General features: G+C 45.1%; 1 protein-coding gene across 7 annotated transcripts; it reads right to left on the minus strand.

Annotated features, from left to right (window-relative positions):
• Positions 1-6,987: 6,987 nt before the first annotated feature.
• LOC143491347 (dynamin-1-like protein) lies at positions 6,988-20,801 on the minus strand. 7 transcript variants are annotated; one of them, XM_076990247.1, is made up of 18 exons: positions 20,561-20,795; positions 19,804-19,928; positions 19,216-19,357; positions 18,894-18,926; positions 18,605-18,651; positions 18,393-18,461; positions 18,117-18,203; positions 17,845-18,007; positions 17,441-17,561; positions 14,155-14,493; positions 13,331-13,637; positions 12,878-13,033; positions 11,749-11,838; positions 11,546-11,644; positions 11,315-11,428; positions 10,754-10,866; positions 10,397-10,556; positions 6,988-9,900 (listed from the first exon to the last, which is right to left on the minus strand). In XM_076990247.1, exons 2-18 carry the CDS (start codon positions 19,903-19,905, stop codon positions 9,844-9,846), a joined length of 2,199 nt encoding a protein of 732 aa, XP_076846362.1. In that variant the 5' UTR covers positions 19,906-19,928; positions 20,561-20,795; the 3' UTR covers positions 6,988-9,843. The 7 variants fall into 7 exon arrangements, with proteins under 7 accessions (XP_076846362.1, XP_076846363.1, XP_076846365.1 ...); XM_076990248.1 differs by having other exon boundaries at positions 10,754-10,863; positions 20,561-20,793; XM_076990250.1 differs by having other exon boundaries at positions 13,331-13,451; positions 20,561-20,786.
• Positions 20,802-21,037: the final 236 nt, after the last annotated feature.

Below are 21,037 nucleotides of genomic sequence, written 5' to 3' on the forward strand. Positions count from 1 at the left end.
CATCTACACCTTCTACACCTAGTCATGGATCTACACCTTCTACACCTAGTCATACATCTACACCTTCTACACCTAGTCATACATCTACATCTTCTACACCTAGTCATACATCTACACCATCTACACCTAGTCATACATCTACACCTTCTACACCTAGTCATACATCTACATTTTCTACACCTAATCATACATCTACATCTTCTACACCTAGTCATACATCTACACCTTCTACACCTAGTCATACATCTACATCTTCTACACCTAGTAATACATCTACACCTTCTACACCTAGTCATGGATCTACACCTTCTACACCTAGTCATACATCTACACCTTCTACACCTAGTCATACATCTACATCTTCTACACCTAGTCATACATCTACACCATCTACACCTAATCATACATCTACATCTTCTACACCTAGTCATACATCTACATCTTCTACACCTAGTCATACATATACATCTTCTACACCTAATCATACATCTACACCTTCTACACCTAGTCATACATCTACATCTTCTACACCTAGTCATACATCTATACCATCTACACCTAATCATACATCTACATCTTCTACACCTAATCATACATCTACATCTTCTACACCTAGTCATACATCTACATCTTCTACACCTAGTCATACATCTACACCTTCTACACCTAGTCATACATCTACACCATCTACACCTAATCATACATCTACATCTTCTACACCTAGTCATACATCTACACCTTCTACACCTAGTCATACATCTACACCATCTACACCTAGTCATACATCTACATCTTCTACACCTAGTCATACATCTACACCTTCTACACCTAGTCATACATCTAAACTGTCTACAACTAGTCATGCATCTAAACCATCTTAACCTAGTCATACATTTAAACCGTCTAAACCTAGTCATATGTCTAAACCATCTAAACCTAGTCATACATCTACACCATCTACACCTAGTCATACATCTACACCTTCTACACCTAGTCATACATCTACATTTTCTACACCTAATCATACATCTACATCTTCTACACCTAGTCATACATCTACACCTTCTACACCTAGTCATACATCTACATCTTCTACACCTAGTAATACATCTACACCTTCTACACCTAGTCATACATCTACACCTTCTACACCTAGTCATACATCTACATCTTCTACACCTAGTCATACATCTACACCATCTACACCTAATCATACATCTACATCTTCTACACCTAGTCATACATCTACATCTTCTACACCTAGTCATACATATACATCTTCTACACCTAATCATACATCTACACCTTCTACACCTAGTCATACATCTACATCTTCTACACCTAGTCATACATCTATACCATCTACACCTAATCATACATCTACATCTTCTACACCTAATCATACATCTACATCTTCTACACCTAGTCATACATCTACATCTTCTACACCTAGTCATACATCTACACCATCTACACCTAATCATACATCTACATCTACATCTGTAAACTGTCTACAACTAGTCATGCATCTAAACCATCTTAACCTAGTCATACATTTAAACCGTCTAAACCTAGTCATATGTCTAAACCATCTAAACCTAGTCATATGTCTAAACCATCTAAACCTAGTCATATGTCTACACCGTCTAAACCTAGTCATATGTCTAAACCGTCTAAACCTAGTCATATGTCTAAACCATCTAAACCTATTCATACGTCTTTGAGCCACACATACTGTACCTGTACCATCAAAGTGTCATATTATTCAGGGTGTGTGGAGGGTGTTAAATCCTCTGTAATGTTTTGTGGAAGCATTGAAATGACTGTGTGCTATTTAGTTCATCCTCATGAACTCATTAGTTACTCCCAGTAGATCTATGCAACAAACTATTAAAAGAGAGAGAGAAATACAGCATAACAGGAATGGAGCTCTGTCCATACTCCTGAAAATTATTCTTATTAGAATAATCTCCATCATTTTATAAATTGGGATGCAACTAATGTTTGTGGAAATTGTATAATCAGTTTTTGATTGTCGTTTTGTTCATTAAAAGTCTAGAATTGTCGATATAAAGAATATTCATAATTTTGAACATATTTCAGAAGTTACTCTTGATGCAATAGTTGTGCAATAGTTCATTCTCAGGAGAGCCACCCGGTATGAGTACGGTCTATGCCTGTCTGTAATAAATACAGCAACTATTTCTTCACGCATGATATATTTTGCTAAATTATTTTTCACTGACACAGAGGCAGTGAGGGAGAGAGAGAATGAAGAGAGAGATGCAGTGAGTGTGAGTGTGTGAGAGAATGAGTGTGAGAGAGTGTGAGAGTGAATGAGAGAGTGAGTGTGTGTGTGTCAGAGTGAGTGTGTGAGAGTGAGTGTTTGTGAGAGTATGTGTGTGAGTGTGTGAGTGAATGAGAGAGTGAGTGTGAGAGTGTGAGAGAGTGAGTGTGTGAGAGTGAGAGTGTATGAGAGAGTGTGTGTGAGAGTAAGAGGGACATGAGGGAGATTTTATAGTTTAAAGAATGTACAGCTACCGCTCCAACGTTTTAGCACACAGGTTCCCAGAAGCTCAACACATGCTTCAGCAGGTAAAATCTCCTGTAATCAATGCACAGTTCCAACATAGAACTGATATATTGTGGGAGTTTTGTATCAGAACGCCTGACGCAGGCTTGTAGATGTGACTTGGCTTTGATGTGGCAACAGTCACTTGGCGACGAGTGAAATTGCCTGGCAAGACTGGATGAAATGTCACCAATCGAAGTTCATCTGGAGGGGTGGGAGAGCAGTGTGTGTGTGTGTGTGTGTGTGTGTGTGTGTGTGTGTGTGTGTGTGTGTGTGTGTGTGTGTGTGTGTGCGTGTGCGTGTGTGGATGAAAGGCCTGTGAATGTTCCAGTGGCGAGCTGAAACGTTGATATTCCACAACTGTTGTTCCTCCAGCTCTGTGCACTGATAAGCAGTTTTGTTTACAGCGAGGAAGCGTCCAACTATTAAACAAACAAGCACAATGCAGTGCACAGAGCTATTTACATAAGTCAATCAGGACTGACTGAACTCGTGTGAACCGCCGGGCACCATCCAGCCTCGGCTCTGACAGCAGGTGGGCTAGGTGCTCTCCATCCCTGGAGGGCCCACAATCCTGCTTATTTAAATATTTTCCCTAACTTAATTAGACCTGTTTAAACTAATCAGCAGACAATCAGGCTCTTTATGAGGTAAATCAAGTGCTTTAAAAAAGGGGAAACATCCCATGGTGAGGGGCCAGGCCTTCAGAGTGCAATGGAGACACTGAGGTACAAAAGTTGCTCTGTGACTGATCTCAGACCAGTCTGGGTGCGCTTACGTGCACTGTATATGTATCACATGCACTCAACGACCACTTTATTATCTCCATCTTGCTAGTACCAGGTTGGACTGCCTCTTGTCTTCAGGACCCCCGTAAATCTTTGGGCCACAGATTCAACGAGGTGCTGGAGACTCGGTTCCTCTGAGATTTTGGTACATATCGTCATGACAGCACCACACACTCGCTGCAGATATCGGCCGCTTGGTGTGAATCTCCCGTTCGATCGCGTCCTCGAGGATTACGACCTGGCGACGGCGGACGCCATAGTGAACGATTTTACATGCTGCAACATTTACGCGTTCCCGAACTTCTGATACGGGACTGCGCTGTTATGATTGAGCTGTTGTATGATTCGTGTTGGTTATGCTAAATTCTGACCCAACCATCTGAATGTTGCAACAGAAACTGAGTCTCATCAAATGAGGCAATCTTCTTTTGTCCAAGTTTGGTGAGCCCATGTGCACTGTAACCTCAGTTGTCTGATCTTAGCAGATACCTGGTGTGGTGTTCCACTGCTATAGCCCATCTGCTTCAAGGTTTGATGTGCTGTGTGTTCAGAGATGTTCTTCTGCAGATGTTCTTCTGCAGATTTTGGAACGAGTGGTTCGTTGATGTACTGTTGCCTTTCTGTCACCTAAAAGCAGCCAGGCTATTCTCCTCTGGCATTAACTAGAATAATTTATAATACTAATCTGGAATAATTTCTCTGCCTTGATGCTCTGACTGCTTGACCCAAAACCAACCACTGACTGGTTCTTTCCTGTATCTCAGGGAATTTTGGGTAACGAGCCTCTTGTGAGACGGTGTTATTTTCACTGATGCCACCATGAGGGACGGGGCCAGTGCATGTGCACTCGTGACAACAGGACCGCAGGTGGGCCATTTGGGACTGGGCCAATGTGGTCATACATACTGGTGTAATTAGTTCCTTATTAGAGATCAGTGTTTAGGCCCAGATGCTGCAGGTCTGAGAGGCTGTCAGCCATCCCCAAAACACCACTATAAATCATTCACATTGTTTACTTCATGATTAATGCAATCGTCTGTTGTTATAATTCAGAGCTCCAAGAGTAGGACTTAAATAAAAAACATACTTTTAAAATTATTATTTTTTAATTCTGAGTTTAAAAAAAGGTCAACACTTTTGTTCCTTTTGACAGTATATTCCATCCTTCACAACATTTCAGAGTGCAATAACTACATACATTTTCTTATAACTAGCAATAAAAATCCAGTATTTTCCCAAAGTGCCAACGGCCCCTGCTTTGAAGTGCTGACAAAACGTTTCGATTGCACGAGGGAACTCTCGGTAAGGTCTCTAGAAGACAAATTCCTTTGATGTAGAGCCTTTTCTCTCTGTGAGATTTGGATGAGTACTGAAACCAAGAACCCAAAGCTCTTGGCAAGGTTTTCTGTCCTGTCCCGTCCTTTCTCCCTCTGCCTGCCAACTTGGCTTTGTTGTGACTTAGGGTTGGTGGCTACAGAATACCCTGTGGGTTGGTGTCTACAGAATACCCCGTGGGTTGGTGTCTACAGAATACCCCGTGGGTTGGTGTCTACAGAATACCCCGTGGGTTGGTGTCTACAGAATACCCTGTGGGTTGGTGTCTACAGAATACCCCGTGGGTTGGTGTCTACAGAATGCCCAGTGAGTTGGTGTCTACAGAATACCCTGTGGGTTGGTGTCTACAGAATACCCTGTGGGTTGGTGTCTACAGAATGCCCTGTGGGTTGGTGGCTACAGAATGCCCCGTGGGTTGGTGGCTACAGAATACCCCGTGGGTTGGTGGCTACAGAATGCTCCGTGGGTTGGTGTCTACAGAATACCCCGGGGGTTGCAGACTTCGGACAGGTGCTTTGAGGGCGGTCAGATGAGATGTACTTCAGAAGGGCACTTTCAAGCCTTCAATTTACTGGCTCTGGGAAACACAGAGGTAAAGCTCGTGATCCTGAATGCACCAAGGCAATTTCACTCAGATGTGACAAATAAATGCTACCCTGGGAAGAAATCACACAGCTCCTGGAGAGCCAGACATCAGAACTTTGGCGCCATTCGAATACCGATCAGTGTGTGCGCTGCCCACTGGACCCAAGACCTTGGTGACACCAGCAGAACCCGCTCAACTCTGTGCCTCGGCATTAGACAAAAACACGTTCAAGTCAGATACTTCTGACGCCGTCTTTGATGAATTGAGCAGGACGTACCATGAGATTAAGCTTATTTCGGAGTCTGTGTTCCTGTAGTGACCGACTTGTTGACTGTCACTGCAGATGAGATGTTGCTGCTCTTCTCATAGCAGCAGGGAGAGCCTCATTCCCATTAGACGTCTCATTAAGTAGCGAAACGCGAGGTTGCACTTTCGCGCGCCTTATCAGGTACGAGTCACTAATTAGATTTCTCTGCCAAACACAACTGCACATTATTGTGCCCGACCTAAATTTTCTCCATTTGACGAGGCCTTTAGCGGAAGTAAAGTTGGCACTGTACAAAGGAATTTGTGGGGCGAGGTGAAGGAGTCATTCACGGTTGCTACTCATGAGACGCTTCTCACGCTAGGAAAGTGTGTCCTCTTAAGCTCTAGTGTCTGTACGCTGTCATTACCTCGCATTAACCACAAGTATAGGTATCTGAACATCTTCACATTCGCTGCACAAGACACCATGTAGAAAAGATAGAATTGTAAATCAGTTTGCCTTTAACATAAGAAACAGAATCTAATTATATGTGCTCAAAAGGATATATGCACTTTATATGTACAGCATTCTGCAGTTTCTGAAGTGCAGCGATCCTGTCTTCTGGAAAGAATTGCGGTACAGAAAGTCTCAGTAGACTCCGTGCAGTATTCTTCCCAGTAAGCACGCGCACCGGCGCCGTCCGCGTGCCTTATCGTCATTCAACTCACCGCCTCATATTTGCTTTGCATTGTAATTATTTTTTCATGGCAGCGGCCCTGTGTTGGCTGATGGCATGTAATTCAAACGTGATTAATTGCTGCCGTCTTGCCAGACGGGCCGGTGCGTGAGGTTTCTGTGTCAAAAAAGGTAAAAAAAAAAAAAAAACACCACTTGTAAGGTTAGGCTGTCTGCTTTTGATACTCGCGCGAAATCGGAGCGTCGCAATTTAGCGACGTTGCCAAATCGTCTGTTTTTGGCCTCTGCACTGCGTTAACTATACATAGTCTGTGATATCTAATCATAATCCATTTCCAGAAGAGTCAACCGTCTGTAAATCGTATTTATTCCAAGATAAATATTATGTTCTCCGCCACTAATTAGTTGTGTCAAATCCCCCTCTGTGTTTGAAGGGCGGCGCGCGCCTAAAGCCTGGTTGAGTCGAGTCCCATTTTGCAGGGTCGCGCGGATGAAGCGATGTTGCACGCGGGCGATCTGTCTTGCTTTCTGCACACGCAAAAGCGTCTCCTTTCCGCTCCTTTTGTTGCCTGTGGGCGCCGAGCTATAAAAACGCGATCTCTCCACACTTTCATGGCTTGCTTATTTTCCTTGAAACGCACAAACAATGCAGAGAATAAAGCCGGTTGATGGCCAGCGGCAGCAACCGGTAACACAACGTTACCAGCAACTATGAATAATTCGTATCTTGTGCTGTTGTGTGTGTGAAGGAGGCGAGAGGAAGGCTTGCATTAAATTTTAATTACTTTCTTCCATTCCAACAAATATCAGTATATCTGTAGGTCTATGTATCGCCATTAAAGGAAGCAGGCAAAGAACTCACAGGCATGTTGTCAAGTTGTAATGCAATGTAATTTAAAACGATTTTAAAAATCACCCACTCCCTTTCACTCACACACACACACACACCTACACATGCAAAACACGTTTCAACATGTTACATCATAGACGGCAAGACAGTGGACATGTTTTTTAAACTCTGAGCAGTCCCTAAAATAAAAGACAATCGTTTGCCATTTCGTTTTCATACCATGATCAAATTCAGAGTACACAGACGGAAATAACTGTACTTCTGGCTCGGGTGCATTGGGAAACATTCGCACAAAAGCCGTTCGCAACATCTGTCATCCTGCAGCATCGCAGCTGCGGCACGGACGCGGTTCCGCTTTTCTACACCTCATCCTCGCCGTCGTCTTATTAGTGCCGAGATTGCAGCAAGGGTGATTAAAATTCACCGGCTTCCCGCCGGTCTCCCTCACTCACTCGCTCCCTTTAAACACCAGCCCTTTAATAAGGACGTCACTCCTCTCTTGATATTCCTGCTGCTTCTGAAATACGGAGGCTTCTGCTCGTGAGACAGCAGCGTTTGGGAGAATAAAGTGAGACTCCCGTGTGCCAAACTCGCACAAAGAATGCACAAGTTCTCAGCTGGAGGGCAGGACATTCGGGCTGCTTAAATTAAACAGACAGAAGAGACGGTGATGCGCACTGAAAGTGAGATACGGGGGGGGGGGGGGGGGGGGGGCACTGAAGCTGGTGCCGTACGGATCCAACTGACAGTGCTTTGCAGCTTCCGTACAAATAAATCTGGATTCTCTGGCGCGCGAGGACTCCATCTCTCTTGTCTGTTCATTTCAGAAGGCTCCGATTAGATCCGTGTCGCCTGCTCGCGCTCTCTCTCTCTTTTTCTCTCTCTCTGGTTCTGGTACGAAGAGACACTTGTTTGGCATTTGAAGTGCTGAGACCTTAAAGCCACAAGGATACGGTCTACCTCACACTATCTTATTCACGGGGTACCAAATCTGCATGTGGTCTAAGGAACACACACGCTGCGACATGCCTTTTCACTACCGACAAATCAAGTGCAATACCTAAATTAATTTGGTAATTAGCAACAAACTGAAGCTGTAGCAGAGCGTCAGATCTCAGCCCAAGGGTCATGATAGGGACCAAGGGACGTAATCACCAGATTGTTATGTTTGTTATTAAGCATGCTGTTTGTAAACAAAGCATTTCTTTACACGTTTTTAACCGGACCTGACACGACTTTCAAATGTAACGACTTTTGGATCCCTCCACATCACGCCACCTCTAACGAACTGTGCACTCACACAATTAATATCCACGCGCCCATAAATATTACACCAGTCAAGTCTCTGCCACGTGCGGGACGATGTCGACTGTCTCGCGCCTTCCCGTTCTGCTCAGCACCAGTAACCCAAAGACAGTCAGCATGCCAGCAGTAATCACGTTTTCCTCGAGCCCGACTTGACTCATTTAACGCGAGCTAAAGGTTTTCCATTTAAAAACAACGCTGTGCGGACAATCTGATTTTCCCATTAGCCACGCGAACTGATTTACGCTGATTTACGTAAAGAAGCAGCATCCATCAGTCTATTGATCGCGAGAACAGGGGCCTGCGCACGCGCGCTCCATCTGCTGCAACTCCCGCCTTTGTTCAAAGTGAAGCACGCGGACGAAACGCGCGTGACACATAACCGTTACTTTTAACCTGCTGCTTCCCGCACACAAGCAATGGTCAAAACACATCCTTCATAATAGTATTCACTATAACATACCACAATTATGTATTTACAATCCGAATCTATTGTAGTGAATCCACATTTACTGTAAAAAGTAAAGTGGTTACTGTGTAGAGTTAATTTTCATTCCTTTCATAGGTTATTTTTGTACTTTCTCCTTCAATAAACAACACAAAAGCCCTGTATATCTGAATGGAAAAGCCATCGTTAAATGAGAATTGTATATGAAACGTGGGGTGCTATTCCACATTCTTGCTCTAAGTTCCTACAATCTGTTCAGAAATTCTGATGCTCTCTGAGGGCAAAGAGGTTTTGAAATATTAACAATATATCTGACTACGAGACTGCAATTGGAATTGAGGTTTTATGGGCAGTTACAGGACTTAGCAGGTTCCAGTCAGGAAAAGAGACCATGATTGGCCCGTGGTCCACCCACTGAAAATGTTCTGTGCATAAACCATTTCTCTTTTTAAACGAGCTTTGTTCTTAGTATTGATCAATGAATTTGGCATTTATATTTGGGTTAGGTGGTTTAAGCAGGCTCAGTACTGGAGGAAAGATAAAAATTCATATTGAATTTACAAAAATGCTGCATACACTTTCTAAAATGTAGCAGGATTTAGGGTAGGTATAGATTTTTTGAATTTGGCAAGAATATTGGGCTCTAACTTAATGTTTATCTTAAATCAGTGCAATTTCCTATAACATCAAGAGATGCTTGTGGGGTTGTTCAAGTATGGCTGATAATGATAAAAAAAAAGTGTAAGCTCACCTAAGCATAAGCCAACACACACAAACACACACGCACAAACATACAAACACAAATACATATTTAAAGAAACTGGTGTGAATATACAATTATATATAAACAAGTACCTGAACAATTATGAATGTATAAATGTTAATAAATATTTTTTGATGCATGTGCTCAGGAGGTTCGTTAAATATGTATTTGTGAGGCAACTTGTTTCTAGTACAGACATACAAAACATGTAAACACACACACTCAGCAGCGTGACACTGCAGACCGCATTTGGCTACCACAGGTGTGTCTCTCGGATCTCTGAGATAATGTTGTTGGCTTTCTGGAGTGCCTGAGAAAACAAAAAAGAGAAAAAAAATGTGAGAGAAGGATAAGGGGAAGAAGAAGACTGTATTAGAGGGCAGAGCTGTAAGACAAGTCACAGAAAACAAGCTGTGGAACATATCAAACACCTGTCTGTAGCACCAGTCAAAAGAGCGAGACACATAGGGACACGTTTTTTTTAACCACGTTCTGCATTTTAGAAAAAGACCGTTATATAAGCCGCCGCCCATTCTTTCGACTCCGCCCATTTCTTTGCACACTCTTACTGTCCTCTGAACCCACTTCAGCAGGCAGGCAGGCCCTGTAGAAACACTACAGTTCTGACCGAAAACTATCTGCTGAAGGAGCACTAAAATCAATGTTTTTTTTTTGTTTGTTTATCATCATCATCAAAATTTTACACACATATATGCACACACATTTCTTCATATCTGTTTTCTTCACATCTGCCCCACCCCACCCCCTTCACACACACACACACCCACACACTCACACACACACACCTCCAGCATGTGGACGAGTTCAGTGCGCTGCTGTGCTGTCTCCTGGGACTCTATGAGGAGTTCCTGCAGGAGCGGCTGCCTGTAGAGCTGACCCACCAGCTCACTCTGCAGACGTTCCTTCACGTGGTTCACCAGAAAGTGCATCACCGTTTTGGGCACGCTGAGCAGAACCGGGGAGAGTTGGAGAAAGTGCCAGAGAGAAATGTTAGTCAGGAAAGTAGCATAGGGAGATGATACAGACTGAAGCAATCAATATTTATTTTTATGAGCATTTTATGACTTCTTTTAATTCTGTATCCTTAAATTGTGCTGCCTGAGCCAGTTGACCCCTGACCCTTGACCCCTGACCCCACAGACCTGTCCTGGATGCTCTTGCGTACGATGAGGAAGTAGCACTTGATGAGGCGCTGGATGACCTCACAGTCCCTCTGCTCGCGCGTGCTCAGTTTGCGGGAAACCGACACCGGCTGCTGAAGCCAAAACGGGTCAGTTCCTGCTCATCTGCATGGCTGTAAGCCACGCCTTAAAGAGTGACATTCACAAATCTGCACCAACAGTGCGCTCGTTTCTGGCTCCGTAAAAATGTCTTTTGCTGCAACAGACATTAGCATATTCATAATGAGGTAAAGTGGAGGTGTAAATATTCCTAGCATCACATACTGCTCCCCTGAGAGCTCTTATTAGAGCAGGATTTGCATATTCGTGGTAAATTTGGTACTCCTGGCCAATCTGGTTCTTATAAACTCTGAGCTGTTCCAGTTTCTGTTGTTGTGTTATGCACCAGCACACCTGAGCCAGGTAATCAAGGACAGGTGATTAACCAAAAGTGTCGAGGGTGAGAACGGACCACGCATGTGGAATAGTATGGGACTGGACCGAACACGATGGCTGCAGGTAATAATGAGGAAAGTCTCTCACCGTGTCCAGTAAGTTGACTGCTTTAACCGGGCTTCCAAAACCAGACGTGGGCCCTTTCTCCTCGGACGGCATCCTCTCGGACCTCCGGTGCTTTCCTGCATCCAGCGAGTCGGTCTGAGGAAAAGGAGCAGACAGTAAGGCGAGAGGGTCCGACTGGTGGGTCCGGGAGAAAGACCTATGCATATTAAAAAGGGGGGGGAGGGTTAATGTGTGTGTGGTGAAGGTGAATACCTGCTGGCTGTTGACTGAGGCAGACACCTGAGCTGCATCTGTGAAGTCCGGGTGCTTGGTGTTGATGTATGCCAGTTCTATTGCCACGAGATTATGTACCTGAGACAGAGGCCAAGCCACAGACGCCACCCACTGTCAGAGACTGCAAGCCCACGCTATTGGAGTACATCACCTCGGCTAAAAACTCACATTCAGCCTCTTACCATTTCATTGGTGACCGGTAGACGTTTCCTCAGTAGGCTCGTCACCACCTCCACTATCGAATCATGCAATTTGGGAAACCGCAGAAGTTCCTGTGCGCACATACACACATGATTACACAAACACACGCACATACACACATGCATACGCAAACACAAGCGCAAACGGCGTTCAAACACGCAACACTTACATGTAGCTTCTAAATTCCTTGTAAATAGACGGACAGACAGACAGAAATAAAGCCATTATTTAATATGTGACTGAGTCTACAATGTAATCCCCCGCAATACATTACTGTAAGGTTAATAGAGGTGAGCTATCAGCACCCCATGTACTCACAGCAGCCAGACTAAAATGTTGACACAGAATCTGAATGTAAAACAGAGAGAACAAAGAATGCTAATGAGCGATGTGTGTAAAGAGAGCGGGTGTCAGGAAGAAAGATAAGCCACCGATACAGAGAATTGGAATGAAATTATGAGTGACCCGCGCATATGGACGAACTCAAGAGATGTGACAGAGGGTCATGATCTGGATGACATGGAACTTGAGACGAAAAAAGGCAGCAATAGGCACCTGTGGTTGATTTAAATGTGACAGGGTGTAAAGCTCACAGGGAGCCTGTTTCTAAAATGTTTTTCTGATGAAACCAACAAGTGCTAAAAAATATGATGAAACAAAACCTTTTGCTCCAATGACATCATCCTTCTGCTGGTCTTAAAACTCAACCAATCAGCACCTTCCCATGGGCTTAAAGCACAACCAATCAGCATCTTCCATTGAATCAAACAATACTGCATTACGTTGATAGCAAATGTCTTTAACAAACACGGTGCTCTATGATTTGTATGCAACAGCTCTCGTGTGTATGTACATGTGCCTGTGAGTGTGTGTGTGTGTGTGTGTGTGTGTGTGTGTGAGTGAGTGTGTGTGAGTGTGTGTGAGTGTGTGTGTGTGAGAGTGTGTGTGTGTGTGTGTGTGTGTGTGTGTGTGTGTGTGTGTGTGTGTGTGTGTGTGTGTGTGTGTGTGTGTGTGTGGAGTGAGTGTGTGGAGTGAATTTGTGAGTGTGTGTGTGTGTGTGTGTGTGTGTGTGTGTGTGTGTGTGTGTGTGTGTGTGTGTGTGTATATTACCTGCGTGCTGTGAGACGAGCAGTGCTGGATGATACGTTGTAGCTCCTCGTGAACAAGCTCCACACAGCGCAGGCTGGGTTCCTCCAGCCTCTTAATCTGCCTCTTCACCAGCAACTCGAAGCTCACCTCAGGGACAAACAGTGCTGGTCGTGGGCCCTACAGCATAAGCAAGACTACATTACCCAGCATTCACCTGGGATTTCATCCTCACTCATTACTCAGTCGGCAAGAAAAATATCAATTGTTTAAACTGTTACCAGTGGTTTCTACAACACACCAATGTTAATCGTGCTGAAAGGTATTTTTTTACTCAAACACACGACATTATTCTTGGGGAAAAAAAACACTATTTATTTATAAAAATTCTATAAAGATAATTATATAACATATTTGTGTACCAAGAAAATGCACTAATGCACACACACACAAACACACACACACACACACACACACCGTGGCATTTCGAATGGCCGTAAGAATGTCTAACTCAGTTAGTCCTCCAAGGGGGTCAATGGACTGCAGGGTTCGCCCAAACGTCTCATGGAAAATGTAACAGATACGAGCTCCACCACACCTGTAAAACACACACACACACACACACACACACACACACACACACACACACACACACAAAGACAAGCCCGCCAACTCAGAGTCTCCACAAGCGAAACGTGTATCCCAACTGTCGTACACTACGCTGATCAATAGGCAGTGCGGGATGACAGCAGCCCGGGAGAGAAACATGGCTCCAGTCTCCAGCCTGGCGGGTGAAAGTAAAGAGTTTTGTGCTGCCTAATTACCTGCCTGTCATTTTCGCTCAGCTGTGCAGAACAAATGTGCAGAGTTCGATATCTATCAAACAAAGACATGCGTTTGTTACAGCTAGCGGGTTGGGCGGTGGGTGCTAACATGATGCAGGTAGCCAGAGTTCAGGGCGGCCAGACAGAGGAGACGCTACTTTGCAGTTTGGCAGGGACTCAATTCAGCCCATTAGATCCATTAGGTCTGGAACTCAGACGGGATCTTACATAACGTAACAAACACCTGATACTCCTCTCACTCGTTTCACCATTTTCGATGCTCAGATGCTCAAATTAAATTTGCTACGTGTTAGATTAGCTCTGCGCAGCCAAAATCCCCGCCGCAGTGCTAGTCTGGCTATCGGGGCCACAGCGAGCGTGTCTCTCTGCGTTAAGAGTCCCACGGCCCAACGCGGGCCTCAGCCCGGTCCGGTGCCCAGCCGCTTCGGCACGAAGGGGGCGCGGGGCGACACTCACAGCTCGGACGTCTGGATGTGGCGGGCCGTGCCCTCGATGGTGTCGCGGTAGTCGGAGGCGAACTTGGTGACGATGTGCAGCAGCGTGGCGCTGGGGTCGTCCACGGGCTGGCCGTAGCCGCCCAGGCGGGCCTGGTACTGGCTGGCGAGCGAGGTGGAGCGGGCCCTGAGCTCCGGCAGGCACTCTCGGATGTGGTGCATCAGCAGACGGCTGAGGACGCGCGCCAGGAACCGGGAACCGGCCCGGCCCGCCACCGACGGGTAGTGGCGCTGCAGGAAGGCCTGCTCGTCCCGCCAGGCGTCCGACACGCTCTTCCCCGTGTTCAGGTCATGCTGGCTTCTGTGGGAGGATGAAGAGGAGGAAGAGGGTTCAGAGTCGGAGGCGTTCGACGTGGCCACTGAGGTAAAACTTCTTTCTAAGTAAAAAAAAATGGAGTCTAGAGCACACAACTAAATCTAGTTATCACCTACTGTCTGTTCCAGAGAGGTGGAAATAGGTGAAGTATTTTTAGGTCAATAAAATTGAAACTCTCTCCCTGGAGGAGTAAATAAAAAAAAAGAAGTTAGATTAATACTGTTCACAGCTGGAAGGAGGGGTGTGCTAGCCCAGAGCTTGAGTGCCATTTTATCATTGTATCTTTAACAGGCATCTCCAAAGAGGACGTGCAAAGCAAGCCATAAACCCTCTAGTGGTGTCAGGCATCAGTGGGAAAAAAAACAACCTGTCGAGTGGCGGGGGGAAGGGGGGGGGGGAGGTGATCACGACATCCATCTTCTCATTAAAAACCAGCCGTCTAGCAGCGTAGTGAACATCGCGTTTCCACTCCGAAGCTCTGGAGGGAAGCGTGGATGGATCTGGCGGCTGAGAGATGAATTTTAGCGAGGTGCGCTGTGGTCTCAGGCGGGGCGTTTTCCCGGCTCTGCTAAACTGGGCCGGCAGCTGTCTGTCGGGACCAGTGATGGCTAAGTTACCTTGAGAAAGTAATCCGATTACTGATTACTCCTCTTAAAAGTAACTTAGTTACGTTACATATTACTTGATTTTCAAAGTAACTACGTTAGATTACAAGCTACTTTAGTAGTTACATTCAGCAGCAAAATAAAATTTTCCAATACTCACTTTATTGGAAGTGCATTTTTAACAGTAACAATGTATTGAAACAGGTTCGGTAACCGAGGCAGAAACTGCTTAATCCAAAAATCCCGAGGAGGGAAACTTTATTGATAACGCAACCCTGGCGCCCCCTTCCCCTGTTTTTGAGGGGTGTTTCTTTATACTACCTACCACATATCGTTACGGGAGGACACTGCAAAAAATGACTTGTAAAACGCGCTCGCGCTCTCACAGGGTCGCGCGCAGCGTGCGGAGCGCTACGGTCAAACGCAAAAGTAGAACTGAGCCAAGAAGAAAGCAAAAATATATATTTTTACTAGGGAAAATAAAAATAGTAACGCACAGTTATTTGGATAAGTAACTTTAATCTGATTACTGGACTGGAAATAGTAGCGCGTTATATTACTCGTTACCGAAAAAAGTGATAAGATTAGAGTAACGCGTTACTAAGTAACGCGTTACTGACATCACTGGTCGGGACCCTGAAGAGGCCGTGTAAGCTGCACGGAGGAATCACGCCTGCTGTGTTTCTCAAGGGCGCCGCCCATGTGGAGGGCAGGCGGTAGGTCCCCAGAGACAGAGCTGGGCCGCTGGAATAGGGCCCTTTAGCACACGCAATGCGGTTTCAAAAAAGTCTCTGCAACCAAGCATGAAGACGTGGGTCTGGACATAGCCCCTGCTAGATATTGATTTTCGGCTGTTTAAAATGGCTGTACTAATGTCCGTTACTGATTAAAGTCTTCGTTCTGTGTAGGCTTATTGACAGTTTGCAGCTGTAAATCAAATAAAGATTTTTCTCTAATGACCTCCTGCCCACCTCCAGTGAACACACCCGAAAGGGTAGTTCCACCGTAAACAGCAGCAAAGCATTCATGTCTGATAAGGGATGGAGTTCTAGTAGGAAAATATGTGTTTTTTTTCATTTGGATAAAGTAACATTTGAAATGTAGCCTTATATATTACCTCTATATATTACCTTCCAAATCAATGTGGAGCAATTACCCCCCGCTGCCTCCCTGAAGCCAGTCTGAGTTAAAATCCCTAAAAATCTCTCCAGACTCCTTCAGCCGCATGTAATACCAAACACTGGAGTTAACAAAACTTTGCTCATGATTCACAGTTCAGTGCTGTTGTGAACCTGTCCTTCTGTGTTGTCGAAGGTCTGTCTGTGTTGTCGAAGGTCTATCTGTGTTGTCGAAGGTCTGTCTGTGTTGTCGAAGGTCTATCTGTGTTGTCGAAGGTCTGTCCTTTTGTGTTGTTGAAGGTCTGTCTGTGTTGTCAAAGGTCTGTCTGTCTGTGTTGTCGAAGGTTTGTCCTTCTGTGTTGTCGAAGGTCTGTCCTTCTGTGTTGTCGAAGGTCGGTCTGTCTGTGTTGTCGAAGGTCGGTCTGTCTGTGTTGTCGAAGGTCTGTCTGCGTTGTCGAAGGTCTGTCTGCGTTGTCGAAGGTCTGTCTGTGTTGTCGAAGGTCTGTCTATGTTGTCGAAGGTCTGTCTGTCTGTGTTGTCGAAGGTTTGTCCTTCTGTGTTGTCGAAGGTCTGTCCGTCTGTGTTGTCGAAGGTCGGTCTGTCTGTGTTGTCGAAGGTCTGTCTGTGTTGTTGAAGGTCTGTCTGTGTTGTCGAAGGTCTGTCTATGTTGTCGAAGGTCTGTCTGTCTGTGTTGTCGAAGGTCTGTCTGTCTGTGTAGTCGAAGGTCTGTCCGTCTGTGTTGTCGAAGGTCTGTCCTTCTGTGTTGTTGAAGGTCTGTCTGTGTTGTCGAAGGTCTGTCTGTGTTGTCGAAGGTCTGTCTGTGTTGTTGAAGGTCTGTCTGTGTTGTCGAAGGTCTGTCTATCTGTGTTGTCGAAGGTCTGTCTGTCTGTGTAGTCGAAGGTCTGTCCGTCTGTGTTGTCGAAGGTCTGTCCGTCTGTGTTGTCGAAGGTCTGTCCGTCTGTGTTGTCGAAGGTCTGTCCTTCTGTGTTGTCGAAGGTCGGTCTGTGTTGTCGAAGGTCGGTCTGTCTGTGTTGTCGAAGGTCGGTCTGTGTTGTCGAAGGTCTGTCCTTCTGTGTTGTCAAAGGTCGGTCCTTCTGTGTTGTCGAAGGTCGGTCCTTCTGTGTTGTCGAAGGTCGGTCCTTCTGTGTTGTCGAAGGTCGGTCCTTCTGTGTTGTTGAAAGTCTGTCTGTGTTGTTAAAAGCTTCTAACCTGTTCACCACTCCGATGATACCCAGCCTGACTGGGATGACCCGGCCCAACAAAACCTCCAGCGCATCGGTCCCAGCGTCCATCAGGTCCAGCTTACTCACAACCAGTAGTGTCCTCCGACCTGACCACACACACACACACACACACACACACACACACACACACACACACACACACACACACACACACACACACACACACACAGAAAAGTCAGATACACATAGAAAAAACATCCTGTCAAAACAAGAAAAAAATCCCTGCCCCAGAGCGCAGGAGAGGCATGGCAAGAGCGTGACGAGAACAAGGTCTCCATCAACAGATGGACAGATGGACAGCTGGACAGGGTCTCTGTGGTGACCAGCTGTGCCCAGGCAGATGAACCATGACCCGCACTAGCATCTCACCATCTGGGTCCACCTCGCGCGCCAGTTTAAGAGCGTCAGACGTGGCCAGGTCCGAGTTGGCCGGGGACACACACAGGATGAGAGAGTTGGGGTTGGAGATAAAGGAGAGGATCATGTCCTGAACCTGAGACTCGATGTCCTCTGGCTGGTCGCCTACTGGCACCTGGGAACACCACAGAATTAATTTTGTGAGATGGAAATTTTCTCACAGAAAAATATGTCACGAGGCGCCATGAGAAAGAAGCTGCATTTTTTTCCCCCTATGCGGTTACCTTGGTGATGCCAGGCAAGTCAACCAAGGTGAGGTTTAAAACGTTAGGGGAGAAGATCTTCAGATGGATGGGCTCTGGACTAATGCCCTACGTACAAGAACAGAGAATATTAAAAGTAATACGAATCAATCAAAAAAAAGCCAAGACACAGAAGTTTACCAGCAGGCTTTGAAAATATTTTAATCTGAGAGAGAGAAAGCGAGAGAGTGTGTCCTTGTGTGTGTGTGTGTGTGTGTGTGTGTGTGTGTGTGTGTGTGTGGTGCCTTCCTTCAGCACCTTGTTGTTTGCAGTGCGATCAGTCTCCTCTTCAATTTCCCTGCGAATTTCTGCAAAATCTGTGAAAATCTGACAAGAACATAAAGACCCACTGAAGGTCAGTTGAGCATAACCATCTTAACCAATGATCGGACAGCAGGACAACAGCACACCCAATCAGAAGACAAGAAACCTGAAGAACTGATAAGGTGAGAAAAGCGGTGAATAAATACCTGGTTTTTACAGTGAAGGAACGTTCCCCATTCTTCTGCTTTGATGGCTGTAGGACAGACAGAGTTCAAAATGAGAGTTCAAAATAAACTAATAGCACCCCAACAGCCTGGTTGACAAACGAGACTAGTCTCCTGAGAGTAAGGCAATCAGACAGAAAAAGAGTTAAAGGGGGTATTTGTGAGGTTCATGCAGGTTAAAGAGGCATTTGTGAGGTTCATGCAAGTTAAAGGGGGTATTTGTGAGGTTCATGCAGGCTAAAGGGGGTGTTTGTGCTTTCTGCACAGAGACCTGGACAGCTGCCCTGAGACCTTGCTTCTGACCCTGTGACAGCGGAAAGATAGATTTGAGAAATTTGGAGAATGTTAAGAGGAAACTCAGAAACAATCACGTCTACAGTGTTGATGATGATAAGGAAGTGAGTGAAGATGTTTGTAAATGGTAGGTAATAAGAGTAGTGTGATTCAGCTGTACTGACTTGATTCTTTGTGTAGCAACAGTAAAAATTCAAGAAAAATATTCAGAAAGGTTATTAGTATTTCCTGTATTTTCACAACAGATTACATAGAGGGATGTATGCGCCGGATATCCTAAAAACCACAGCAGTGTTTACCGTTCTCCTGTTTCCGACGCTCCTCTAGTGGAGGTACAGTCACCAGCTGCAACACTAGAGGGCGACGTGTGACTATTCCAGATCCGCGAGGCAGAAAGTCCCGTCCCACTAAACTCTCCAACACAGAACTCTTTCCACTGCTCTGTGAATGCAATCACACACACACACACACACACACACACACACACACACACACACACACACACACACACACACACACACAGGGCAAGGTGGAATGCCAGAAAGGAGACACAGATCACTTACGTGATCACATACACATTTAAAACATAAAATGTTCCATGTCACATTTCCAAATATCATAGATTTCTATTTTATTGTTTTCTAAAAATATTATCATGCACTGCCTAATCTCAACTACCTCAACCATGAAACATTTCCTCTGATACCGAGAAGCCACGGGCATGCCCTCCCACAAGAGCAAGCAAAACCACGAGACCGTAAAGAAAAAAAACATGCATGATGTCCTCGTTTTCTCTAAAAGGAAAGACAACTAAAGTGTGGTTGTGGTATAGGCAAACAGGAGCTTTGTGTTTGCACTGGAAACACTGGCTGTAATTCTCGACAGACCTGTGATCCAACCACCACAATCTGAGGAAGTTGGATGATCTCCGCTCCCACAGTGACGAAGACCTCCTGCAGACGGTTAATGATGGGTATCAGAGTGTCCATCTCACACACAGAGCTCGGTCACACTGGGACACAGAGAAGGGGGGGGGGGGGGGGGCAGAAAGATATAACCTCAGATTTATATATTGATTTGGTTTAAACTGTTTTGACAATGAAGCTCATGCACAAAGTGCAACATATCAAAGGTGTTTTGTGTGCTGTTGTTGTAAATAGTGTATATAAAAACACATAAGGGACTTAATCATGACATTACATTAGAACCCTGCCATTCAGACTGGTGTATGTCACCTGACTTAACAGAAGTCAGATGACCATTTTCACATATTTCTACAACAGGTTATGAATGTGTGGCATGTGAACACCGGCGTGCATGTGCCTGAGTGTGTGACATAAGTATGTCTAATCTCATTCTGAGTGTATCAGCTGGTATGTGTACATGAGAGAGAGAGAGAGAGAGAGAGAGAGAGAGAGAGAGAGAGAGAGAGAGAGAGAAATAAAACAAAACGAAGCACCAAGCTGTCAAACAGACCCCAATTGGAAGTTGTACATGCAGGGCTGGACTGTAAAAAAGCGCGTGCACGTAGCTAAGCGGAAGCGCGCGACCAGCTGGTTAAATGAGGAAGATAACGGCTAACTAGCTAGTTAGCTAAATAACGAAAGACGATGGATAGCTGGTTACCTGTCGGAGTCTCCTTACCTAAATAAGACGTGTTGTTCTTTTATTCCCCTCTGTCAGGTCCTCACAACGTCACTCAGACCATTGCAAGTGAAGAAAACTGTATAAACTCAATAAATCACACAAACGGGCTCATCTTCAAGATTTCGCTTCCTTTCGTCCTTCTCGAAGCGGCTGTCAAAATAATGAGGCGTTCCGCGTCTCCTTCAAAGGCCATGATTTGTTAATGCAGTAGTGACGTTCTGTTGCGGTGTTATTTCATTGGACAACACTCTTGTCAATCACATGTTTTGTCACGGCTACCACACCCCACCTCTTCCCAGCATCAGGACCCTTATATCTTATCTTTGATGGCTCATGATCTAAAGCCTCAGTTGAAATCAACCAATTAAAAAACAAGGTTAGCGACTGGAAATATTAAACCTATATTTATTTTTTTCCATTATTTTTTTCCCCATTAAACCGTAATGTTTTTGTATAGATTTCATGTTTTTTCTT

This window comes from Brachyhypopomus gauderio, unplaced genomic scaffold (assembly GCF_052324685.1).
Source record: "Brachyhypopomus gauderio isolate BG-103 unplaced genomic scaffold, BGAUD_0.2 sc74, whole genome shotgun sequence".
Classification (NCBI taxonomy): domain Eukaryota; kingdom Metazoa; phylum Chordata; class Actinopteri; order Gymnotiformes; family Hypopomidae; genus Brachyhypopomus; species Brachyhypopomus gauderio.